Here is a 24379-nt window from a genome sequence, read left to right on the forward strand (position 1 = left end):
TGGCTTGTGGGGGTGCGACGGCCAGGGCTGTTCAGGTCCCCACTTTTAATTTATTTAAAGTAAAAAGGGAAGCCACAAAGAGGTTCGTGGAGTGGGAGATGCTGGGGGGCCCCAGGTCCAGATGCCTGAGCACAAAGGCTGGAGGAGGCCCACGCCACCCTGTCACTCGGGATTCTGCTAAAGGCTGAGAGGGCAGGGTCCCGGGCTGAGGACATGGCAGCCAGGGCTGCAGGGGAGAACCGAGTTCCCTCTCCGGGTCCTGGGGGGCCCCTGCCGTTGCGCCCCTCTAGGGGCTGTTCTTGTGACCAGTTGACTTGCCCCCGCCTCTTCTGTAAACAAGGAGTTGTTTTGTAAATAAACGGTGCAGGCAGCTTCACAGAAGCCCTGTTTCTGAGTGGTGTCTGCTCTCTGTCCCCCAGAGCACAAGAGTGCCCCAAGGAGGCTGTGGGCGGTTGGGGACAGACCTCCCCAGCTCTGGAGGTGTACACACTTTCAGCTTGCCAACCCAATGGGCCTTTGCAAACCTATTTCTTGCTGCTCAGGAAGCTGCTCTGCCCACTGATACCATCCCAGGGAGGAAATTGGGTCCCCTGACTCCCACCTCACGACTGCACCCAGTGAGGTCTCCCCTAAAGGCTGTTGGAACAATTTGTTCCAGCCCTGCTCCCCAGGGGCTTGCTCATTAATCTCTGGGTGGGGCTGGATGAAACGTTTGTTGAGTGAATGAGTGAAAGGAGAGGTTTACCTGGTGCCCCCCAGAAGCCAAGCAAGGTGTGCAGACCCGGGCTCCAAAGAAATGTGAGTGGGAGGTTGCTGCTCTGATGGGGGGTTGGGTCAGACCTTGCGTGCCGTCCTCAGGACCCGCATCCATTCATTCTTTTATTAATTCACCCAACATTTGTTCATAGGTGAGGCTAGAGGGGGGCCCTAGCCCCAGGCGGGGAGGGGAGGCTAGGGCACAGAGTGAGACACAGGCAACGGTCTGTTGGGTCGGGGCTGGGCCAGAGGGAGGGACCCCAAGGTTAGGGGGAAGGGTGGTGACGGTGGGGAAAGCGCCCAGAGCCCACCCTACTCAGGACCCGATTTACAAGGTCCCGCCCTTAAATGACGGGCCCCTTAATGCCCTTCCCTTATTGAGGTCCCTTCATCCTGCCCTGCTGTGTAAAGACCTGACCTCCGATCCATCCCAGCCCCAGCCCCAGCCCCCGCTGCAAGGCTAACCGCAGATCTTGGCCCCAGGCTCTGCTTCTGCCCTGGCCCCGCCCCTACCCTGGCCTTCTCTGTAAGACCCCGCCCAGCCCCGGCCCGTCTTGACTTCTTAGTCCCGCCCCCTGAGGCCCCACCTTCGCCCTGCCGCTATCCTTGCCCTCTCCAAGGCCCCGCTCGACCCCGCCTTCTGCCCCGGGGCCGCCCTCAGCCTCATGCCGCCCTTCGGGCCCAGCCTTCTGCCCCGGCCCCATCCTTTGGCCCGGCCCCATCCCGCCCCTCGGGCCGCCTCCCGCTATGACCCCACCCCTAGACCCTGCCTCCTGTTCTGACCCCGCCCCTTGCCCGCGCCTTCTTACTCGGCCCCGTGCCGCCCCTGGGCCCTGCCTCCTGCTCTGACCCCGCCCCTAGGCCCCGCCTTCTGACCTGGCCCCGCCCTGCCCCTAGGCCCCGCCTCCTGCTCTGACCCCGCCCCTCGGCGCTACCTCCTGCTCTGGCCCAGTCCCTTGTCCTGGACCCGCCCTCGACCCGGCCTCCCGCGCTGACCCCGCCCTTCAGCCCCGCCTCCCGCTCTGATCCCGTCCCTCGGACCCGCTTTCTGCCCTGGCCACGCCCATAGGCTCCGCCTCCTGCTCAGACCCGGCCCCTTGGGCTCGCCCTCTGCCCTGGCCCCGCCTCCCGGTCTGACCCCGCCCCTTGGGCCCGCCCTCGACACTGGCCCCGCCCCCCGGCCCCGCCCCAGGTTCCGCCTCCGGATCTGACCCCGCCCCAGCCGGCCTTCCGCCCCGCCCCCGCGCCGCCCCGCGCCCGCGCCGCCCTTTCCAGGCCCGTTGGCCCCGGGCTAACAGCTCCACCACGTCCACCGCCCTGGACGCCCGCGGACCGCCCCCGGCAGCCCGGCCCCGCCCGCCCCGGCCCGCGCAGGTGAGCGGCGGCGCTCCGAGGCTGTGCGTCCCGGGCGGCCGCACACCCTCTCTGGACCCTGCCCGGCCCGAGGGCGGGAGGTCGCCGCGGCGACGGAGGGGACGCCCCCTAGAGGATCGCGCGGGGCAGGGTCCCCAGGAGTGTCCTGTGGACGCGGTCGGGCCTGGGCCTCGAACCCCGCGCAGCCGCAGCCGCGGGAATGCTGGGGCTCCCCGGGGGTTAATGGGGCGTTCCGGTGAGCCGAGTGAGAGTGAGGAGGAGGCAACACTGGGGGCGGGTCCCTGTCCCAGAAAAACGGGGGGTGGGTGGATTCTGGCCGTCTCAGCGTCCCCTCCAGCCCCACCTGTCCCCGCTGGGTCTCCCCGGCTCTAGGTCCCACTGGCTGAGCCTCACTTTCCCTCATCTGGAGAATGGGCACCAGCCAGCTCAGGTCCCCGGGAGCGTCAGAGCTGGCCCTGAATCAGGCCCTGCCCCACTGGGGTCACCGGTGACTCAGACGCCATCGTCCCTGCCCCGGGCGGTTCTGAATTCAGCCAGCGGCCCAGACAGGGAAAGAAGCAGGGGAGAGAGGGTGCTCAGAACCGGGATGGGGGACACCCCAGGCAGAGGAGGAGCCCAGAGGCGGCGTCCGCACAATCCTGGACGGTCTGAGAAGTATGAGCTGAGGCCAGAAGGGTGAGGAGGCCTGCAGGAAGAGTGCTCCTGGCAGAGGGAACAGCCGGGGCTTGGAGAGGAGGGAGCTGCTGAGTGCTGGGGGTGGGGGTTATGGGGAGGGCCCCATGGTGAGGCTCAAATTCCTGGCACCGGAGGACCAGGAGTGACCATGAACTAGCTGGTGGGAATGTTCCAGGCTCTGTGGAAGGTGTGTCTGCCTCCGTCTCCCCCACCACGCTCAGATCTGCAGGTTGGCCTTCGAGATATAAAGTATAATCCTGGGGTTCCATTTAGTCAGTCAACAAACATTGATTGGGCACCTAACCGGGCTGGGCATTGTGTGCCACTTGGAGATTGGGGCAGGAGGGGGCAGCAGGGAGACCCGGGAGGCGATGGGAGCCTAGACTGAGGATGGCCGGCGGGGTGGGGTGGGGTGGGGGGCAATGGACAGAGGTAGAATCCTTCATCCTAAGGGACCAGCCGTAATGGGGGGAGGTGAGGCAACCTCAGATTGCTCACTGGGGTGGACCGGGGGACATGGGGCTGTTGTGGGTTTGGGGGTCAGCCCGGGCCCCATTGGGCCTGAGGATGTTCAGGAAGGACACACAGCCAGTGGCTGAACCTTCTGAGCCCAGGGAGGGGGCAGCATATGGACGTGGGAGGTGACGCTTTAGAGAGCGCCTCCTCTCTGGCCGGGAGCTCCTGGAGGCAGAGTAATGGACAACACCCGGCGAGGGCTGGGCCACTGGTGTGACCTTGGGCCCCTCTCCCCAACAGGCCCGCCGGCATGGGCAGCCTCGCCTACCGAGAAGACCTTGAGGAGGAAGAGAAGAACTCAGGTGCGTGTCCTGGGGCCGAGGGCGGGCTGCGGGGCGAGACCCCCCCAAAACCCGTTTGACTGGCCCAGCGTGGGTTCTCGTTGGGTTAGGAATAGTCCCAAACCTTGTGCCTGAAAGGTAGACTCAGGACTTGGGGGCTGCGAGCCCAGAACTGTCTGGGCTGCCCAGGCCGGGGGCGTGCCTCAGTTTACCCGCTCTGTAGAAGGAGTGGGCGTGAATGGGCCTCCCAGGGCCTGTTCGCTGAGCCTAGGGATTGGCCCGGGGGTGGGTTGGGGTGGGGGCCTTTCTGTTTGTTTACCGGCTCCCGCACCCCGGGCGGCGAGCATCCCCCGTGCCTGGTCCCCCGGGGCCCATTAGCCCTCCTCTGGGGTGTCCTTAGCGTGTTTGTCCGCCACCCCACGTGACGCCCGCTCTCTCCGCCTCCAGGGTTCACCTGGGAGGTGAAGGCCAACAGCCGGGCCTACAACAACCAGTTCAAGGAGAAGGGCTTCCTGTGCTGGCAGAGGCGCAAGTACAAGGTGGGCAGGCCCCCCGCCCCGCCCCCGCAGCCCTGCTGGGGTCCGCCTGCAGGGGTTTGCTTGGGGGGCACACGAGCTCCGCCTGTGCTGTATCCACTCGATATTTCGATTTAATCACGGGAACTGGAGCCCCCGTTCTAGCCGAATCCCCAGTTCGTACTGGCGTTTCCAGCGTCTCCTTCGCCCCACCCTACTTCCCAAAAATAAGTTAATAAGAAACCTTTAAGGTACAGCTTGTCCATCGGGCTCTGCCTAAAATCACCTGGCATGTGTCTCATTTGGGGAAATTCCGGGGTCACAGGTCAGCTCAAGGAGTCTTTGCACCCAGCAGGTGCTCAATTAATGCTGACTCAAGGCTTTGCATTCAGCAGGCGCTGGGTAAACGCTGGCCTGCTTCGTAAATGCTGGCCTGAGGCCTTGCATTCAGCTGGCACTCATTAAAGCTGGCTCAAGACCTTGCATTCAGTCGATAATTGATGCTGGCTCGAGGCTTTGCATTCAGCAGGCACTCAATAAATGCTGGCTCAAGGCTTTGCATTCAGTGGGCGCTCAGTAAATGCTGGATCAAAGCCTCGAATTCAGTAGATGCTCAGTTAAGGCTGGGGTGGTCGAGGGCGGGGCGAGGCCGGGGCGGGGCAGGGTGGGCACACGCATGTTGGCTCTCGTTCCAGACCAATGTTATCCACACGGCCAAGTACAATGTCTTCTCCTTCCTGCCCTTGAACCTGTACGAGCAGTTTCGCCAAGTGTCCAACCTCTACTTCCTTCTTATCATCGTCCTCCAGGTGGGGCAGGGTGGGGCAGCCCCGGGGGTCAGCGCCCAGGCTCACACCATCCTGTCGCCTGCTCCCGTCGCCTCCTCCAGGAAGCCCTCTCAGAGCCCCCTCGCCACCTGGCTCTGTAGACCCAGGGTGGTTTCACCGTGTGTTGGTCTTTGTGGTTACGGGGCCAATGTCCGGCTCCCCGCACACTGGGAGCGCCTTCATGGCCGGGTCCCCACTGCCCAGCCCGGGGCCTGGCACACAGGAGGTGCTTAATATATGCTGAGTAGTGAAGGAGTGTGAATGGCTCCTCTGGGTCCGAGGAGGGCGCACCCCTTCTCCAGGATGGATGGCCCCCTTGACCCCAGCTGGCCGAGGTGACCCCAGAGGGTGAGGAGGAAGGAGGGGTCAAGGGCAGGTTCTTGGGACCTGCTGGGCGGTCCAGGCCAGGGGGCAGGCGTCTGGCCTGGGCACCTCCCTTTCTCAGCGAGTGGGCAGTTTCCAGAACCCCCTCGCCCCCGCCCAGCATCTCCTTTTTGTTCTGAGTAAAGTCACATGCTCTGCTTTTTTCCATCAGTCCAGTGGACACTTAGTGAGCACCTACTGTGTGCAGGTCCTGTCTGGGCACTGGGGACCTGGCGGTGGCCCTGACACCCCTGTTCAGGTGGCTCAGGGGCTGGTGGGGGTGACTGTCATTAAACCACACGGGGGACCAGGCTGGTCTAGGGGGCCCCTGGAGGAGGAGACGATGGAGCTCGGACCTGAAGGGTGACCGGGAGGGATAGGGCTACAGGGAAGGGGAACAGAGAGAGCCAAGGCCCTGGGGTTAGGAGGGCTTCCTGGAGGAGGTGACACGGGAGCTGGGCACAGGAGGGAGACGAGGCGTGGGGGAGAAGTTCCGGGCGGGGAGAGGGACCAAGGGCAGTTGTCCTGAGGCTCGTGCAGGGAGACGGCTGGCCCCGGGCCCGGGTGGTCAGCAGGAGGGACACAGCCTGCTAGGCTGAGGGGCCAGGCGTGCCGGGTGGGAGGGCAGGAGGAGGCAGCCGGGGGGCAGGTGGACAGGGGCCAGCGTGACCCCCCTCCGTGTTAGAGCATCCCCGAGATCTCCACGCTGCCCTGGTTTACGCTCTTTGTCCCGCTTGTGTGCCTCCTGGTCATCCGGGCCACCCGAGAACTGGTGGACGACATCGTAAGTGGGGTGGGGGTGGCCGGGGTGGGGACTGGGGTCAGGGTGGTCCCCCCAGGTGCCGGGAGAGGGCCGGGCTGTAGGGGGTCAGCGTGGGCGGCCCTGGTGGGCTGTGTCATCCACACTCTCTTGCGGCCACAAGGGGCAGATGCCTGCAGGCCCCCCGGCCGGGTGGTCTTGGCGGCCACACGGGTGGCAGGTGGAATCTGCCCTCTGCTCCTGCCGACAGCAGTTGGCCTGGCGGCCCTCCTGCCGGGGTCCCTGGACAGATGCGGCTGGTGGGGCTCGCGCTGCGCCATTACCAGGCGGCGTGGGGGGCCGTGCCCTCTCTCTGACGCACCCTGTCGGCCCAGGGGCGACACAGGAGCGATAGAATCATCAACAACAGGCCCTGCCAGATCCTGGTGGGGAGGAGGTGAGGCCACAGCGGCCGGGGGGCGGGGGGTCCATCCTGGAGCGGTGGGGGGGCTCCAGCACGGCCGGGGCCGGACACGGCGGGGAGGGGTGTCCAGCAGAGTGTCCAGCACCTTCCGTGCTCCCGGACATCCTGGTTGGGTCTGACAGGGACCCAGGCCAGCATTGATGGGGCGCCTGCTGTCTGCCAGGCCTGCAGTGGGCGCTGTGATGGGGGCAGAGGCTGAGGCCCCCATTGTTAACCCTCGCAGGGCTGCGAGCTCAGCTGAAGGGGAGGGGAGGGAAGGCCGAGTCCCGGCAGAGACCTGCGGGTGGGAACATTCCAGAAGCAAAGCCCCAGCTCTTCCAGCTCGGGGCGGGGGGGGGGGGGGCGGTGAGGGGGCGGGGGTCCCACGGCTGGGCCTGAGAGGGCCCCCTCTCACGCCTGCGCCCCGCTCCCCGCAGCTTCCAGTGGAGGAAATGGAAGCATCTGTGCGTGGGGGACGTGGTCTGTCTGCACAGAGACAGCATCGTCCCGGTCAGCGCCCCGAACGCCCGCTCCGGGGGGAGGGCCGCCCGCCCGCTGTCTTCCTCCCTGTGCCTCCTGCAATGCCGTCTCCTCCCTCCCGACCCCCCTCCCCACTGCAGGCCGACCTGCTCTTGCTGGCCAGCACGGAGCCCAGCAGCCTGTGCTACGTGGAGACGGCCGACATCGACGGGTGAGGCACGGAGCGTCACTAGGAGTTTGGGGGCCGGGTGCGAGCTTTCCCCAACAGCCAAGCCCACTCAGATGTTATGGTCATTCGCCCCAGGAGCATTCACGGGGCACCTACAGGCTAGCAGGGGCAATAAGGCTAAACCAGAGGAAGGGACCGGCTTTCTTTGCACCAACATTTCTAGAGGCCCTACTGTGTGCCAGGCCCCACCACCCGGAAAGCAGGAAGGCCTAGGGTCTGGCCTCAGCCCTTTTGCAAATGCCCTGTGTGACCTTGGGCAAGGCCCTCTCCCTCTCTGGGCCTCAGCCTCCTGATTGGCAGTTGCGCATAGTAGGTGCTCGGGGAAAATGTTTGAGTGACTCTGGAAGAGGGCTGGAGGTGCCTTGCCTGGGCGCTGTCTGTCCCCACCTTACCCCTCGCTCCCCTTCTCGTCACCAGGGAAACCAACTTGAAGTTCAGGCAGGCGCCGATGATCACCCACCACGAGCTGACCAGTGTAAGGAACATGGCGTCCTTCCACGGTGAGAGGCGGAGAGCAGGAGGCAGCTGTCCTGTCCACACATCTGGGCTTCCATACACCCTGCTATGCAGTGGGCACGAAAGTCACCCGCCTCGCTGGGTTTGGGGTTGGTAATGGGGTGTGGTGGGGAGTGTTCAGTGACGTCTACCCAGACGGGCATGGTCAGTTCTCACTGACTGTTCTTTTTTTTTTGTGAGGAAGATCAGCCCTGAGCTAACATCTGTCGACAGTCTTCCTCTTTTTTTTTTTTTTTGCTGAGGAAGACTGGCCCTGAGCTAACATCTGTGCCCATCTTCCTCCGCTTTATATGGGACGCTGCCACAGCATGGCTTGACAAGTGGTGCATCGGTGCGCGCCCGGAATCCGAACCCTGGGCCACCGCAGCGGAGCGCACGCACTTAACTGCTGTGCCACCGGGCTGGCCCCTCACTGATTGTTCTTTATCTCATTCATTCTCGGACCTTCGGGGTCAGGATAGCTTTTAACAGGCTGTCTTATCCCAGGCCCATTTCATGTCCCCTGAATCTGTGTTAGTCGGGGTATTTTCTGTTATTGTTGTTACAAAACCTGCTGTGGGTTTTATCAGGAGCTACATTTTATTTTTAAAACACGACCACATTGAAGCAAACACTTCTGGTGGCTTAACTGAAAAGGCAGCCTGTGTACACGGGCCAACAATTTGCAGGCATGGCAGGAAAAGACCTGGGGCCAAGGAGCCATCCCACCCCTCTCGGTTTCTTATTTTCTGCCTGGAGATGTCTCACACCTGTGGCTACAGTTACCATTTGCCGTGGCCCAGTAAGGGGATCCTTTACTGTTATTATTTTTCCTGTCTTGTTGCAAAGGCAAGTTACTCTACTCAGCTCTGCAGCAGAATCTTTCTCTCGGAATAGAGCCCCTTGGCTCCCGACATCCACATGCTAGTTGCGTGACTGTTCAAATAGCTGGGGAAAGGCCTCGCTTGCCTGGACGGCGGCCACACCTGTCCGACGGCCCTCTCTGAGCCCTGACCTGACCCAGCTGCCTCAGCATTCCTGCAAGGCGTGGCCCCACTTTTTAGAGGAGGAGACTGAGGTTCAGAGAGGTGGCGAGCAGCATGAGTTTCCCCCAGGGCTCCTCTGCCCACCATCCATCCCATTTCCACATTCAGGACAAACTCAGTCCCTGAGAAGGAATGGCGCGGAGCAGGCGAGGGTCGTTCAAGAACCCTGGGGCCCACCAGCTCTCTCCCTTCCGGGGTCCCAGCTGCACCCTGTTGTCATTTTAGCCCTTGCTGGGCACTGCCCTGGGCAGACCTTTGCACCCCGAGCCCATTTTCTCAAGCGGAAGCAGGGCCCCCGCTATCCTGCTGGTGAGCAATGGTGGACGGGCCCCAGGGCCCAGTAGGAACGGCCCCACCCCTGCTGTCTTCTGGAAAACCCTACACTGTGCCCTGCATTTGTCCCTTGTGGTTTCGGGGTGCTGGATGAGTCTCCTGCCTGCAGGCATCCCTTCCTTCTTTCCCTCCTCACACATGTATAGAGCACCTACTGTGTGCTCCCTGGGGTCCCAGCGCAACTGAGATGAGGCAGGGGCCTGCTCTCATGGCGGAACAGATGTCTAGTGACATCCCTGGATTGTAACCATGAGGAAGGGGCTGGATGGGGGGCAAACTGATCTGGTGGAGGATCAGGGAGGGCTTTCCTGAGGAGGTGTGAGTCCTGGCACAGGGAACAGCATACACAAAGGCCCTGATGCCAGGAGGGGCCAGCGCTGGAGCATCCAGGAGGCTCTGTGGTGGGGGTGGAGGTGCCAGAAGGGAAGTTTGGGGCTGTGTGGGGCCATGAGGGTGGCTGGAGCCAGAGGGTGACAGGAATGTTCCCTGAGCCCACCCCCCACCACATTGGAGCGGGGCGGCCTGAGCCCAGCCACGCCCTCGGCTCCCTGACCGCCCGGTTGCCCACAGGCAAGGTGGTGTGTGAGGAACCCAACAGCCGGATGCACCACTTCGTCGGGTGCCTGGAATGGACCGGCAAGAAATATCCCCTGGACAGCGGCAACATCCTCCTGCGTGGCTGCAAGATCCGAAACACAGACACCTGCTACGGACTGGTCATCTATGCCGGTACAGCCCCTCCGGGGCCCCTGGAGTATGAGCTGTCCCAGTCAGAGGGTGGGGGTGGGTGAGAACCCTGAAGTCATTGGCAAGAAGTCACAAAACCAGGCCTGGCTGCTGCATGCGTCTGCCATAAGCATCTGTCGCATGGTGTGGCTTCTCTGGACCCTGGGTTCTCAAACTGTAGAAATGGACGTGTTGAGCCAGCATCCTTGTTTTGGCTGGAAAAAGTGGGGTGCTTGTATGTAGATGGAAGGAGGGGTGGCTGGGCAGGTAGATGAATGGGTGGGGGTGTGGGTGGGGTATGGGGTGATGGGGGATGAAGGATGGGGTGGATGGGTGGGTGGGTGGGGGGATGGATGGGTAGATGGAAGGGTGGATGGGTGGATGGATGGGTGGCTGGCTGGCTGGCTGGCTGGCTGGGTGGATGGGTGGATGACTGGAAGGATGGGTGGATGGATGGATGGATGGATGGAGGGATGAGTGGATGGATGGGTGGGTAGATGGATGGATGGATGGATACATGGATGGATGGGTGGGTGGAAGGATGGGTAGATGAATGGAAGGATGGGTGGATGGATGGAAGGATGGGTGGATGAATGGATGGATGTGTTGGTGGATGGATGGGTAGGTGGATGGGTGGGTGGGTGGATGGGTGGATGGATGGATGGATGGATACATGGATGGATGGGTTGGTGGATGGATGGGTAGGTGGATGGGTGGGTGGATGGAAGGATATAAACCCTGCAGGTTTTGACACAAAGATCATGAAGAACTGTGGCACGATCCATCTGAAGAGAACCAAGATAGACCACATGATGAACAGGCTGGTGGTCCTGGTAAGCTGTCCAGAGTCCCTGTTCTGGGGCAGAACACCCACAGACAGAAGCCTCGCTGTCGTCCTGCAGGCCTCAGTTTCCTTCCTCTGCAAAATGTGCAGCCTGATTCCACAGACAGGTCTTTGGGCCAGAGAATCTTCTCTTAAAATAACGATTAAAAAAAAAAGTTTTTATAGGATAAATTTTGATCCTGACATTTTCCAGAACCCCAGGAGATAATAAAATACTCACCTACTCTACTGACTTTTAACAATCCTTACCTTTTTGCTCAACTGACTTTATCTCTTTTAAAGTTATTGTAATAGTAATTTTGAAAAAGAGCAGCCGCAAGACCTGGCACAGCCCCTTGAGTTCCCCTCCCCCTGGGACAGTTGGCTTGCTCCCCCGGCCCCCTGTCCTGAAGCCAGAGCTGGGGGGGGTCCCATCTCCGTGTTTGTCCTTTCATGCTGAGCGTGTCCCCAGCTCGCCCCCCCATCTCCCGTCCGCCCCGCAGATCTTCCTGTCCCTGATAGTGATCTCGGCGGGGTTGACCTTGGGCTTCTGGTACAAGGCAAAGGAGTTGAAGGGCAAGCACCACTACCTGCCCACCAACGATATGCCCAGCGTGGCGGCCGAGTCCTTCCTCATCTTCTGGGGCTTCCTCATCCTGCTCAGCGTCATGGTGCCCATGGCCATGTTCATCATGTGGGTGCCCGCGCCGCCTCCCCCGCCCGCCCCTCCGCGGGTGGCGGGCCAGGGCGTGACCCGGCTGCCTTTGCAGAGCCGAGTTCATCTACCTGGGGAACAGCATCTTCATCAACTGGGACGTGCAGATGTACTACGAGCCGCACGACACGCCAGCCAAGGCCCGCAGCACCAGCCTCAACGACCAGCTGGGCCAGGTGGAGTACATCTTCTCCGACAAGACGGGCACGCTCACCCAGAACATCATGACCTTCAAGAAATGCTGCATCAACGGCGTCATCTACGGTGGGGACCGCCCCCCCGCGCCCCTCCCCCGGGGCCCCGCCCGGCCCCCCAGCCCTCCCCACCACAGCCAGGACAGGCCCCGGGGTGCAGGAGGGGCCCCGGGGGGCTTCTGGGTCTCCTGGATGCCCCCCCCCGCCCCCCGCCCAGCACTGCCGCTCACATCAGAGCCCCAGCACCGCAGCCGTGTGGCTCGTCTCCCTTGGGGGTCCGCAGACTTTTCCTGTGAAGGGCCAGCCAGTCAGTACGTCTGGCTTCTTGGGCAGCATCGTCTCGCGTGGAGGCTGAATTTCGAATTTTGTAGCGTTTTCACGTGTCACGGGACAACACTCTTCCTATAGTTTACCCCCAGCCATTTGGAAACGTGAAAACCATTCTGAGCTCGCAGGCCACACAAAAATGGGCATCGGGGCGGGTGTAGGTCTCCATCCCCCCGTGTAGTTTGTGACTAGGGGCCACGGTTCAGAGCAGGAGGTGACAGAGGAGCCAGCTGGGTCGTAATCAGGTGTGGTGGGCGGTCACCAGCACGAGAGGCGGACATGGGCCCACGACCTCAGCCAGGGACTGGGGGGGCGATAGGGAGCACTGGGGTCTGTGGCGAGCAGCACCCACCCCGGGCCCCATCCTCTGATGTTTATAGAAGTGCTACGGACTCAGATTTTTCTGTGAAATCACCCAATTTTTCGAAGTAGGTGGCCACATCCCGGTTTTAAAAAGACACCACGAGGAGATCAGACAAAACGTGTTCCGTGGGGCCAGGTCCCGCTCAGGGCTGCCCTCCTGGGCCCCCTGGGAGGCGTGGCTGCCTCGTTCTCTCCTTTGTGCAGAAGGCAAAGCTGAGGCCGGGGTCCTTGGTTGCTGGGGGCGTCGGGCCTGGAGCCCCAGTTCCCGCTTGTCTGGCTGCATCTGGCAGCTCCAGGAGGCCTGAGATCAGGGGGTGGGGGCTGCGGGACCCCGAGTGGGTCCTGGGAGCTGAGGCCTGAAGTAGAGTCTTTCCTCAGGCCCCGATGAGGAGAGGAAGACCCCGCATAAGGTGAGCCCAGCCGCCCTGCCGCACCGGATGGGGGGCTGGGGAGCGGCCCACCCAGAGCGGCCTGTCCCCTCACCGCCCCGCAGGAGAACCCCTACCTCTGGAACACGTTTGCCAACGGGAAGTCATTCTTCCACAATGCGGGGCTCCTGCAGGCCGTGCGCGGCAACCAGGACGCGATGGTGCGGGAGTTCTGGCGGCTGCTGGCTGTCTGCCACACGGTCATGGTGCAAGACAAGAACAGTGAGTGCCCGCGGGCCCCCGCCCGCCGGAGAGGCCATGCGCGCCCCGGGCTCCTGGGACGGTCTCCTGGCCTTAGAGTGGCCCAGCCCAACCCCGAGACGCTTAGAGGCTGCTTGGGCCCGTGTCCCAACCCCACCTCTTCCGGACCTAGAGGGTGTCCAGGCCCGGGGCTCAAGATCCGACATGGAGCTGGGAGGGGAGGTCATCCAGGCTGGGACCCAAGCGCCCACCTTCTGTATGGGGCTGAGAGGTTGCTCAGGCCCCAGAGACCGTCATGCCATAGGTACCTGGTGGGGCCTCCCGTGCCGTTTCCTGCACTGTGCTAAGGGATGGAGGCGGGACCACCAGGTGGGCGGTGGGGCCTGACTGGCCGGAGCCCTCAGCGAGCGCGCCCCGCCCCGCGGTCCCCTCCCCCCGCCAGACCAGCTCGTGTACCAGGCGGCGTCCCCCGACGAGGAGGCGCTGGTCACGGCGGCCCGGAACTTCGGCTACGTGTTCCTGGCGCGCACGCAGGACAGCATCACGGTGTTGGAGCTGGGCGAGGAGCGGAAGTACCAGGTCCTGGCCATGATGGACTTCAACAGCGTCCGCAAGCGGATGTCGGTGCTGGGTGAGTGGGGGCGCTGGCTGCCTGTGCCCAGACGCCTCACCCTGAGGCGGAGGCAGGCGGGGAGGGGCGCCTGTGTGGTCAGCTGGGCCTCTCCCTCCGCAGTCCGGAACCCCGAGGGCTCCATCTACCTCTACACCAAAGGCGCCGACACGGTCATCTTTGAGCGCTTGCACGTGACAGGCGAAGTGGAGTGGACCACGGAGGAAGCCTTGGCCGTGAGTCCTTGTGGGAAGGGAGGGCAGAGGGGCAGGGATCGAGGGCAAAAGAGAGGAGGACAGGGCGGAGGAGGAGAGTGTGCAGAGAAGGGGCCTCCGGTACCCAGGGTGGCCACGTACAGTTGGCCAGGTTGCGCACTGCACAACCCCACACACATGGGCTGGGAGGGGGCTGAACTTCAAGCTGCACCCGCCCAGAGGGGGTGTCTTTTTCTAAGTCACACAAGGATCCCTTGTGGTTGGGCTTTGGCCCTGGACGCTGCCCCCTTCCCAAGCCAGGCCTGGGTTCCAGGACACGCTCAGCCCTCCCTGCCTCAAATCTTTCCTCTCCGTGGGTAGAGCCCTAACCCCTCAGCCCAGGGTTTGAGGATGTGTCTTTCTGCTTCTGTAGCTGGGTCTCTTCTTGCCCCCCAGGGGGTTCCCCGGGACCCCCATTTCTGGCTTGCAGTTTCCCCATGCTTAGGTGATGCCTCAGGACCTTTGCACGCACTCGTCCCTCTGCTTGGAATGCCTTCCTCTGCTCTGTCACTCAGGATCTTTTGGGCCTCAGGGCTCAGCCACGAGGTCCCCCCCTCCAGGGAGCCTTTCCTGCCCCGACCCTAACATGGAGCTGTTGTGTCATGCCAGCCCCCTCTCTCTGGCCCAGCCTTGACCCTATGGGGATCCCCATGGGCTTTGCTGGGTCCCCAGCATCACCCAACACAGGAGCCTGGCGGCCGGGATGTTTGTGGAAAGAATGTCCTGTGTCCCTCCACCTGGGGCCTCCCAGAGTGCCCTGCTCTGCTGGGAGTGGGGAATGGGGTGTGGGGGAGCCAGGCGTCAGGTCTCTGACTCAGAACTGGGGAAGTGCAGTCAGATAAAGACCCAGAGCCCAAGAGCTCGGCAAAATGGCTTGGCTCAGCTGCCCCATGGAACAGATGGGTAGACTGAGGCATGGGAGAAACAAAGGCCTGTCTGGAGCTCCTGACACCCAGGGACCCACCGCCAGTCAAGAACAAAAGCGAGAGAGACCTGGGGCCGCCCGTTGGGGCAGAAAGCCTGGGCAGGGTGGGGGCGCAGGACGGAAGTAGGAGCCATGGGCGTCCCTGGGGTGAGCGAGAGTCCCACAGGATCCTTCCTGTTCCCTTCCCACCCCCAGAGGCCTCCGCCCCTTGAAAAATGAGGCAGACCTTCCTAAGCTGAGGGGTCCGAGGGAAGGATCCGGGGCCAGGGAAGCCCTGCCTGGGGAGGGGTCCACAGGGCTCCTCCAAGGGTCTTGCGGGATAGTTAAAAATTGCCATGCGAAGCCTAGGGAGGGTGTTCCTGGGGGGGAATGGCAGGTGCAAAGGTCTGGAGGCAGAACAGAACTGGACACCTGGCTGGGACAGGGCAGGTTCGGAGCTGGGGCAGCTCGCGATCCCAGCCTCTCGGGGAGGCCAGACCATGGGTGGGGACAAGGGCCGGGAGCCCAGGCGGAGAGAGAGGGCTGAGAGGCGCGGTGGCTGGCGGAGAGCCCGGGAGGCAGGGTGGTGACATCGTGGTGCCCGCCCACCGGCCCCTAGTCCTTTGCTGAGCAGACCTTGCGGACGCTGTGCCTGGCCTACAAGGAGGTGGACGAGGATGCGTACCAGGAGTGGCGCCAGCGCCACCAGGAGGCCAGCATCCTGCTGCAGAACCGGGCCCACGCCCTGCACCAGGTGTACGAGGAGATGGAGCAGAACCTCCAGGTGGGCAGAGGCGGGGGAGGGGCGCCAGCGCCCCGCCCAGCCCCAGGGGGCCGCAATCCCCCCACCCCTGCCGGGGAGCCGGGTCCTCGCTCAGTCCATTCCGTGCCCCCCACGCCCCCTCAGCTGCTGGGAGCCACAGCCATCGAGGACAGACTCCAGGATGGCGTCCCCGAGACCATCCAGTGTCTGAAGCAGGGAAACATCAAAGTGTGGGTACTCACAGGGGACAAGCAAGGTGGGTCCTGGGCGGCCGCTGCAGCACGGAGACAGGGAGGCGGGTGGGAGAGAGCTCATAACCCGCCCAGAGCGCCACCCTCCGCCCCTCCCACATGTGTGGCTTCAGCATTGTCCTCCACCTTGTCCCTGGGAAGGGAGAAACTGGAACAATGAAAAATGCTGGGGTCCCCCGGTCACCTCCCTTGGGCGGGCCTGCGCTTCCTGTGAGGTGGGGCCCTTGGTACTCCTGCGTGATAGGTGGCCCAGCGGGGCTCAGAGAACTCGGGGCACTTGCCAGAGGTTGCCCAGTGACTTAGGGGCAAAGCTGGCATGGAGGGGCCAGCCCAGTGGCATAGTGGTTAAGTTTGCGCACTCTGGGGTTTGCAGGTTCCAATCCTGTGTGCGGCCCTACACACCGCTCATCAAGCCATGCTGTGGCAGCATCCTGCATACAAAATAGAGGAATATTGGCACAGATGTTAGCTCAGGGCCAATCTTCCTCACCAAAAGAAAAAAAAACTAGCATGGAACCTCAGGTCCTGTGGGCCAGGAGCTCTGACTCACCCCCACCCCTGCAGGTTCTCCAGGACCTCACTGGGCATGGGTACCAGCAGGGCCACATTAAGACTTCCGTGGGCACAAGGCACACACACAAAATATTTAAAATGACATTTTACAGCTGCATTGGTATAAAGACAAGTATGCGGGGTGGGTTATAGTCACTTTTCTTTTTCTTCTTCTGATTTGGAAAGACACTAAATCATTTTTGTGGGTTCCTAAAAGTGCCCATGGACCCTTGGCATGGTAGGTCTTATGGCCCCTTGGTCATGGCCCCAGACTAACCTCCCTCCAGCAGCCCAGCCCCAGCCAGTCCGAAGGGACACCCCTTCACTCAGAACTGCAGCCAAAGTCTCAGGGCTGGCTCTGATTGGCTGGCCTGGGTCACATGCCCTCCTCTGAGCCAATCGCCTGGGCCAGGGGGAGGGGCATGCTGCTGTGATTGGCGGGGCCTGGGTCTCTGCGGCAGAGTGGGCGTGGCCCTGGGCAGGCTGCTGCCACGTGCTGAGCCCGGCTGGTTTGCAGAGACGGCGGTGAACATCGGCTTTGCCTGCCGGCTGCTCTCAGAGGACATGCTCATTCTGGAGGAGAAGGAGATAATGTAAGAGGCAGCGTGGGGGCGGATGAGCCAGTGCCGGGGCGGGCACCCGTGGCCCTGGGGGTCTGCAGAGTGCGCTCACCTCCACCTGGCTGGACTCCCGGGGGAAACCGAGGCACAGCTGGGGAGGGGGTGGGAGGGCGTCCGTGCCCACCGCCGTGGCTGAGCCCCCGCTGGGTCCCCGCAGTCGGATCCTGGAGGCCTACTGGGAGAGCAACAACAACCTGCTGGGAGGCGAGCAGTGTCTGAAGAACGCGTTCCTGCCACAGGTCAAGATGGCCATGGTCATTAACGGCGAGTTCCTGGTCAGTGACCGATGGGGGCGCACGGGGCCCCCCTGGCACCTGGGAGGGGCTGGGAGGAGCCGCAAGAGCCCTGAACGCCACGCCAGGAGATGGTTCTCAGAGCGGCCAGACCCAGGGAGGGCCAAGTCCAGCCTGGGGGTGGGGGGCGGCCTGGGAGGAGCGGCCAGGTGGGGGCGCGTCACCGGAGGGGAGGGGCGCAGGCAGAGTGGTCCCCCCCGCCCCTCCCGCCGGCCAGGACCAGCTGCTGCTGTCGCTGCGCAAGGAGCCGCGGGCGCTGGTCCACAGCGTGAGCACGGACGTGGAAGAGCCCTGGCAGGAGCCCGGCGAGCAGAGGACCGACTTCCTGCAGGCCCGGCGGCTGTCGCTGATGTGGCGGACCCTCGGGATGCCGCTGAGGAGCACCGGGCTGGCGCCGCAGGCCAAGACCGCGCGCGCCCGCGAGAGCCCCGAGGTGCGGCGGGAGCGCGCCTTCGTGGACCTGGCCTCGCGGTGCCAGGCGGTCATCTGCTGCCGGGCGACGCCCAAGCAGAAGGCCTTGATCGTGGCGCTGGTCAAGAAATACCAGCACGTGGTGACCCTGGCCATCGGGGACGGCGCCAACGACGTCAACATGATCAAGAGTGGGTGGTGGGCAGCAGGGCTGGGGGAGGCCTGCGGCGGGGGCCGGGCGGGGGGCGGGCCGGAGCCGACGGGCTGCGTGTGCCCCTGCAGCCGCGGACATCGGCGTGGGGCTGGCGGGTAAGGAGGGCATGCAGGCGGTGCAGAACAGCGACTTCGTGCTGGCCCAGTTCTGCTTCCTGCAGCGGCTGCTGCTGGTGCACGGACGCTGGTCCTACCTGCGCGTCTGCAAGTTCCTGCGCTACTTCATCTACAAGACGCTGGCCAGCATGATGGTCCAGGTCTGGTTCGCCTTCTACAGCGGCTTCAGCGCCCAGGTGCGTGGGAGGGCACGGCCCTCGGGGGGTGCCGTGTCTCTGCGGTAGCCTCCAGGAGGGCTGCAGGCATGCGCACACTCTGGGGTCCTCAGGGGGCGGGGCTTGCCTGAGGTCGCCGAGCAAGGCAGCCTGTTACATGGCTGCGTTCACAGAGGTACAGAGTTCAGAGAAAGGGAGGGCATGGTTTCTGCCCAGCTCTGTACCCAGCATTTTCAGGGCTATTTGGCAAATTGGAGCTTTGAAGCCAGGGCAGGGCAGATGGCCCAAATGTACGTCCTTCTAGAGGAGAAGAGAGCTTGAACCCCAGAGAGTGCAAGACTGTGAGGGCTGGTCCCTGGCCTCAAGTCTCTGGACGGTATCATGGTGAAGACTGCATGTCCTCTCTGGAGTCTTAGAAGAGTCCTAGGGCAATGATTTCCCCTGTGTGCAAGGGAATCGTCTGAAAATAGACAGCTGTGCAAGGGAGTGAGCGCCCCGTCACTAATGCCCAGGCATCTGAGAGGGAGCTCCACAGAGGCACCCTCGATAAGTACATATTGTTCGTTTAACTTTTTTATTTCCAGACATTTTATTCTTTTAGATGCTACTATAGATGGAATTGTTTTCTTAATTCTCTTTTGGGACTGTTCATTGACGCTGTACAGAGACACAGGTGGTTCTGTGGGTGTTGATCTGTGCCCTGAAAGTTTGCCGATTCCTTGATTGGCTGTAGTAGCTTTCTTGTGGATCCTTGGGATTTCTTGCATACAAGATCAGGTCCTCTGCAAATAGAGACAGTTTCACTTCTTCCTCTCCGATTTCAATGCCTTTTATTTCCTTTTCTTAACTAATTGCTTTGGCTAGGACTTCCAATAGCGATGGGAATAGCCATGGGAAAGGTGGGCTTCCCCACCTTGTTCCTGATCCTGGGGTCCTCTGCATCCAGTCTTTCTACATTCGTTAATTGGAATTCTCTTGTAGGAAGAATGGCTCCTTCTCCCCCATTTACTTATTCAATTATTTATTCCTATCAGTGTGAACTCATGGGTGTCTATTTTAGTCTATATTCTGTTGTTCAGATTGTCCTCAATTTGTCCTCTTGACACGGGCCTGCTCTTCTCCGAGCACATCCTCACTTTCTGGTGCTACAAAAAGTTCTCTGCCCAAACCCTGCAGTCAGCCACTCCCGTAAGGAGCTGTGGTTCTTTTCACTAGAGAATGGTGGTCAGACACCACGCTCTCAGTGCTTGGTGTGCTCGCTGCTGCTGGGCGCCATTCCCCTCTCAGTAGGCAGAGGTGGGAAACGTACACACAGTAACATGTGTAGACACCCATCTATGCCTGTATCTACCCATCCCTCTATCTTTGTGTATATTAAAAACTATGAGTTCCCACCGACACCCCTGATGCCAGTCCCGCGGAACAAGGCTCAGCTTAGCCCTTTCCACGTACTCATTTGTAACTCTTTTCTCCAACAGCAAGAAACTCGATTCTTGCAAAATTCTTGATTGTTACCTATTTGCTCAGCCCCAGGATGCACATAAAGTCGTTTTCGGAACCAAAACCCAGATTCTCTTAACTGCACTGGATTCACGCATCGGGAAGGGAGTTGGGTGACTTGTCCATGGGGTCTCTTCCAACTCTTTAACCCGTCAGTGATTCCCTAAATCTAAAACGATCTAAAAACGCATTCTTGAGCCATTTCTCCTCCCTGGCTCTTTAGTGAAGCCACCCAGTGAAGACAGATTCAAAGGTGCTGTTTTAATAGGATTAGACCATGCTTTTTCTCTCTGCCTCGCTTAACCCAACCCTGGTCTCAGCCCCAACCTTGATTAGAATGTGACTTTCCAACTCGCCTGGAATCCTCCCCAGGGGCCCAGCTAGTGTGGGTGGGTCTCCTCAGGTAAAGATGCCACGTGTTTCTGTTTCTGGTCATCTGACTCCCAAAGGCTGACCACGTTCTCCTGCCCCGCCCCGCCCTCCAGCCTCTATATGAAGGCTGGTTCCTGGCGCTCTTCAATCTTCTCTACACCACCCTCCCGGTTCTCTACATTGGCCTTTTCGAGCAGGTGAGCAGCTCAAGGCCTGGGCTCCCCCTTCGCTGTAGATGCTCCTGTGTCTATCCCTCTTCCTCCTGCTGGGGGCCTGGGGTGGGGCCATCTCCCACCCCTGACCCCACCCCAAGAGCCTGCAACTCCCCCCACCCTCCCTAGGACGTGAGCGCTGAGCGGAGTCTGGAGTTGCCGGAGCTGTACATCGCGGGCCAGAAGGACGAGTTCTTCAACTATGGAGTCATTCTCCAAGCCATCGCCCACGGCACGGCCACCTCCCTAGTCAACTTCTTCATGACCCTGTGGATCTGCCAAGACTCAGGCGGGCCTGTCATCTCCGGCGACTATCAGTCGTTCGCTGTGGTTGTGGCCCTATCGAGCCTGCTGTCCATCACTGTGGAGGTAAGGGGGCCTCGGCCACCGGCCACTGAGGTCTCGCCACCTGGCACCCCTCCTTGGGGGCCTCAGCAGCTGCCCTTCATAAATCCCAAGGGCCCAGCCCTCACCCTCCTCCACGGAGCCCTGCCCTGGGGTTCCCGCCCCCCCACCTACCCCTCCCTCCTCGCTCAGGTCATCCTCATCATCAAATACTGGACGGTCCTGTTCGTGCTGGCCATTGTCCTCAGCTTCTGTTTCTATGTGGTCATGACTGCACTCACCCAGAACTTCTGGTCCTTCCAAATCTCCCCCAAGACCTTCTCGTTTCTGTGTGAGCCCCCGGCAGGGGATGGGCTGGCGGGCCCTGGAGATGGGCGTGCCAACGGCGGAGAGCCCGCCCTGCCCTCCCTGAGCCCTGCTCTCCTCGGTGGTGCAGGGAGGGCGGGCGTGCAGAGCGGGTGGTGCCTTTGGGGAATTGCATCAGGGTGTCCCAGGGGTAAAGGGAGGGGAAGGAGGTGGGGCGTCGGGAGGTGGGGGCACTGAGCAGGCTCTGGGGGGGCTCCACTCCGGGCCGGGCCGTGACACTGCCCTGTCGCCAGACGCTGACCGCAACGTGCTGTCCCAGCCTCCCATCCTGCTGGTGATCCTGCTGAACGTGTCGTTGAACACGCTGCCTGTGCTGGCCTTCCGTCTCATTCACCGAGCCCTCAAGAAGCCACACCCCAAGGTGAGGGGGCCTGGGGTCCCGGGACCCCATCCGCCAGAGCCTGTGCTGGGAGCTGGGACTCCAAGGGGACATGGGGCTGGGGGGAGGGGGGCGGAGACCCAGACGCACACCCAGCGCCCTCAGGAGCCAAAGGACAGGCCCCAGGGCCCCAGGGGGGAAACTGCACTTCCCAGGAGAGAGACAGCAGGGGGCACTCAGAAGGCCAACCTGGTTCCAGTCCTGACCCCATGGCACCTCCACCAGGAAGCATCTAGGGCTTGGGGGTCGAGATGACAGAAATGACCTGGAGAGGGGGAGCTGAGAAACAACACCAGTGTGGGTGGAGGGGTAATGGATACACACAATGTGTCCATCCACACACGGGAATATTACACAGCCTTAAAGAGGAAGGAAAAATTCTGACCCCTGCTCCAACATGAATGGACCTTGAGGACATGATGCTCAGTGACATGAGCCAGACACAGAAGGACAGACATTGTGTGGTCCCCTCACAGGAGGCCCCTAGAGGAGTCACATCCACAGAGACAGAAAGTAGATGGTGGGGCCAGGGGCTGGGGGAGGCGCTGGGGAGTCAGTGTTTCTTGGGAACAGAGTTTCAGTTTGGTAAGATGAGAAAGTTCTGGAGATGGATTGGGGGGATGGGTGCACAACAATGTGAATGTGCTTCATGCCATTGAGCTGTGCACTTAAAAATGGTTAAAATGGTAATTCTTATGTGATGTCTATTTTACACCACTGAAAAAGGTTGGGGGCGGGGACTTACTGGCTTACATAACCAAAACCTAGAAGGATGGGTTGCAGCTGGGTTGGGCTCCAGAATTCACTGGAATGGTGGACCAAGACGTGGCCGCAAACCTGCCACCTTCTGCCACACAGGCTGGACACACAGCTGCTCCAGGCTCACCTCCCCTGGCTTTGCGACCAGAGGGTGCCCAAGGCACCCGGTGGCTGGTCCAGAGTTAAGTCCCAGGGAAGGACTCTGGTTGGCTGGTCCAGCGTTTGTCCCAGGGAAGGACTCTGATTGGCTGGCCCAGAGTTTGTCCCAGTTTGGAAGGAGTCTTATTGGCTGGCCTAGAGTTTGTCCCAGGGAAGGACGACTCTGATTGGCTGGTCTAGAGTTAAGTCCCAGGGAAGGACTCTAGTTGGGTCAACTTGGGTAGGGAAGAGCCTAGCCAGTCAATGGTGGCCAAGGCCTCTGAATGGCCCCCACTGGGGGCAGGCGACCTGAGAGCAATCAACACAGTGTGGGAGCCTGCTGACCCTTGCCATCCCCGCTGCTGTGCAGGAGGAGGTGGAGGCCCCAAGTGAGGAGATCATCACCGTGGAACCGATGCCCTACCTACGCCGGGAGTCACGCACCCGGCGCTCTAGCTATGCCTTCTCCCACCGCGAGGGCTACGCGGACCTCATCACGCAGGGCACAAGTCTGTGGAAGACACCAGGGGTCAACAGTGACATGCTGGCTGATCAAAAGATCCCATCCGATGAAGAACTCTCCTTGAGCATCAAGGAGTCACCCTGGTTCTCCAGGAAGATGTCATTCCTGGGGAGGAAGAGGCGCCAGCACCGGGGGAAGGTGTCCTCCGAGGACACGCAGCCCGCCACCACGATGAGCTCCTCCTTCACTGTGGATGTGCAATCCTCTTATCTGGATAACCAAGTGTCTCTCACCAGAAACGTGGCTCCCAGCACTAACTGGAAACCCAGATCTTTCCAGGAGAATTTGCCCATAAAGCAGGAAAGGTCACTCTCGTATGGGCAGTGGCCATATTCTCATCCCAAGAGTCTGACACTGACCAGGAAGAGGCCACTCTCTCTTCAGGAGATGCCACCATCACCCAGAGAAAGCCAGCTGTCACTTTCTGAGAGTCAGCCAACGCCTTTGGGCCAGCTGTCTTTGGAGAGCCAGCCAGCACCCCTGGAAGAGAAGAAGGCCTTTTGGAGTGTCTCACGGTCATCCTGGAAGATCTGGCCTTTCTGGCAAAAGGAGCTCAAGTCCCCCAAGGAGGGGACAGCGTCACTTCCCAATGAGACCCATCCTACCCTGGTGGAAACTACGCCACCCTCTACGGGAGAATCATCCACAGATGAGCAGCCCATGGAGGTGGCGCCCTTGCCCTCGGAGGGGCAGCTGGTGCCCAGTGAGAGCCAAGTTCCACCTGACCTGGGGGGGCAGCTGCCCTTGCCTCACAAGGAGCAGTGACTGCCCAGGCTTAGTCATCATCAACCAGTGAGCACAAGACCTGCCCCCAAAGACAAGGGCTCCATGTCCTTTTCTTTCTCTAATAAACCGGGGTTCCTCTGACCCAGAGCACTCAGAGGCTCACTCATTTCCTGTACTTCCTTTTGCGGTGCCTCACGGAACTGTCTTTCCTGGTTTTAAAAATCAAAACACTGACCTCTAGTGGCCCGGTGGGGGATTTGCAGGGGAAGCGTCTATTGTGTTTTTGTTTTCTTGGGGTAGAGAACGTCGATAAAGCTCTGTCGCTCTCCAAACAGAGGGAGGTGCTGAGCAGATTCTGCTGACCAGCCCTGGCCGCCCCCGGCCGACAGCTGCCTGCGGGTCCCTCCCAGGGCAGCAGATGAGGGCCACTTCCGGCACCAACCGGCCTCTTCCCCCACCAGGCTGCCTTCGTTTCTGCCCCTCCACTAAACCGCCTTACACTTCAGGCTCCAGAGAGCAATGGGCAGTGACGCCTCCAACAAGAGGCGCACTTAGAGCTTGCTGGGCTCAAGGGCCCAGAGCTCTTCTCTCTGATTCTTAACTGTTCCTGTGGAAGGTGGAGCCCCTCAGGCTGGGGGCTCAGGGAGGGCCGTGGCCAGGGAAGAGGGCAGAGGAGTGGGCTGGGAGAGGCAGCCTCCCCTTTCCCTTGACCCCGTCCTCCCTCCCCATCTTCATGGTGGGCGAGCCCCATTCCTCCCCCTCCTCCCCCCACCCCATTGGCAACACACAAGCTCAAGTGAGTGACTCAAAAATAATTTATTGGAGAAAAACAAAACAACAGATCCAGCACAGCAATGGTTAACAATGACGATTTTTTTTTTTATTGTTTAAGCCTGTCACCTGAGGGTGGGGCGGAGAGGGCTTCCTTTCCCTCTAGCACTGGGGGGCTTTGGATGACCCACGTAATGTCTCCCCTGGAAGCAGCCCTGGTGTCCAGGTGGCCTCTTGGCCCTCCCTCACCCTGGCTGAGAGACTCCCCCCAAAGAC

The 24379-nt window shown here is 61.3% G+C and overlaps 1 protein-coding gene across 2 annotated transcripts; it reads left to right on the plus strand.

The window, feature by feature from the left end:
* Positions 1-2048: 2048 nt before the first annotated feature.
* ATP8B3 (ATPase phospholipid transporting 8B3) lies at positions 2049-23589 on the plus strand. Of its 2 annotated transcripts, none has more exons than XM_087425832.1 (28): positions 2049-2130; positions 3562-3623; positions 4050-4141; positions 4813-4926; positions 5993-6091; positions 6442-6503; positions 6947-7019; positions 7130-7200; positions 7636-7718; positions 9663-9821; positions 10563-10651; positions 11145-11335; positions 11412-11620; positions 12619-12650; positions 12734-12890; positions 13312-13500; positions 13603-13715; positions 15257-15421; positions 15545-15656; positions 16721-16796; positions 16981-17098; positions 17334-17718; positions 17810-18033; positions 19998-20081; positions 20226-20465; positions 20634-20772; positions 21041-21168; positions 22454-23589. In XM_087425832.1, exons 2-28 carry the CDS (start codon positions 3572-3574, stop codon positions 23369-23371), a joined length of 4374 nt encoding a protein of 1457 aa, XP_087281958.1. In that variant the 5' UTR covers positions 2049-2130; positions 3562-3571; the 3' UTR covers positions 23372-23589. The 2 variants fall into 2 exon arrangements, with proteins under 2 accessions (XP_087281958.1, XP_087281959.1); XM_087425833.1 differs by lacking the exon at positions 2049-2130 and adding an exon at positions 2977-3034.
* Positions 23590-24379: the final 790 nt, after the last annotated feature.

This window comes from Ceratotherium simum, chromosome 39, assembly GCF_057802395.1.
Source record: "Ceratotherium simum simum isolate JZ-2026a chromosome 39, ASM5780239v1, whole genome shotgun sequence".
Classification (NCBI taxonomy): Eukaryota; Metazoa; Chordata; class Mammalia; order Perissodactyla; family Rhinocerotidae; genus Ceratotherium; species Ceratotherium simum.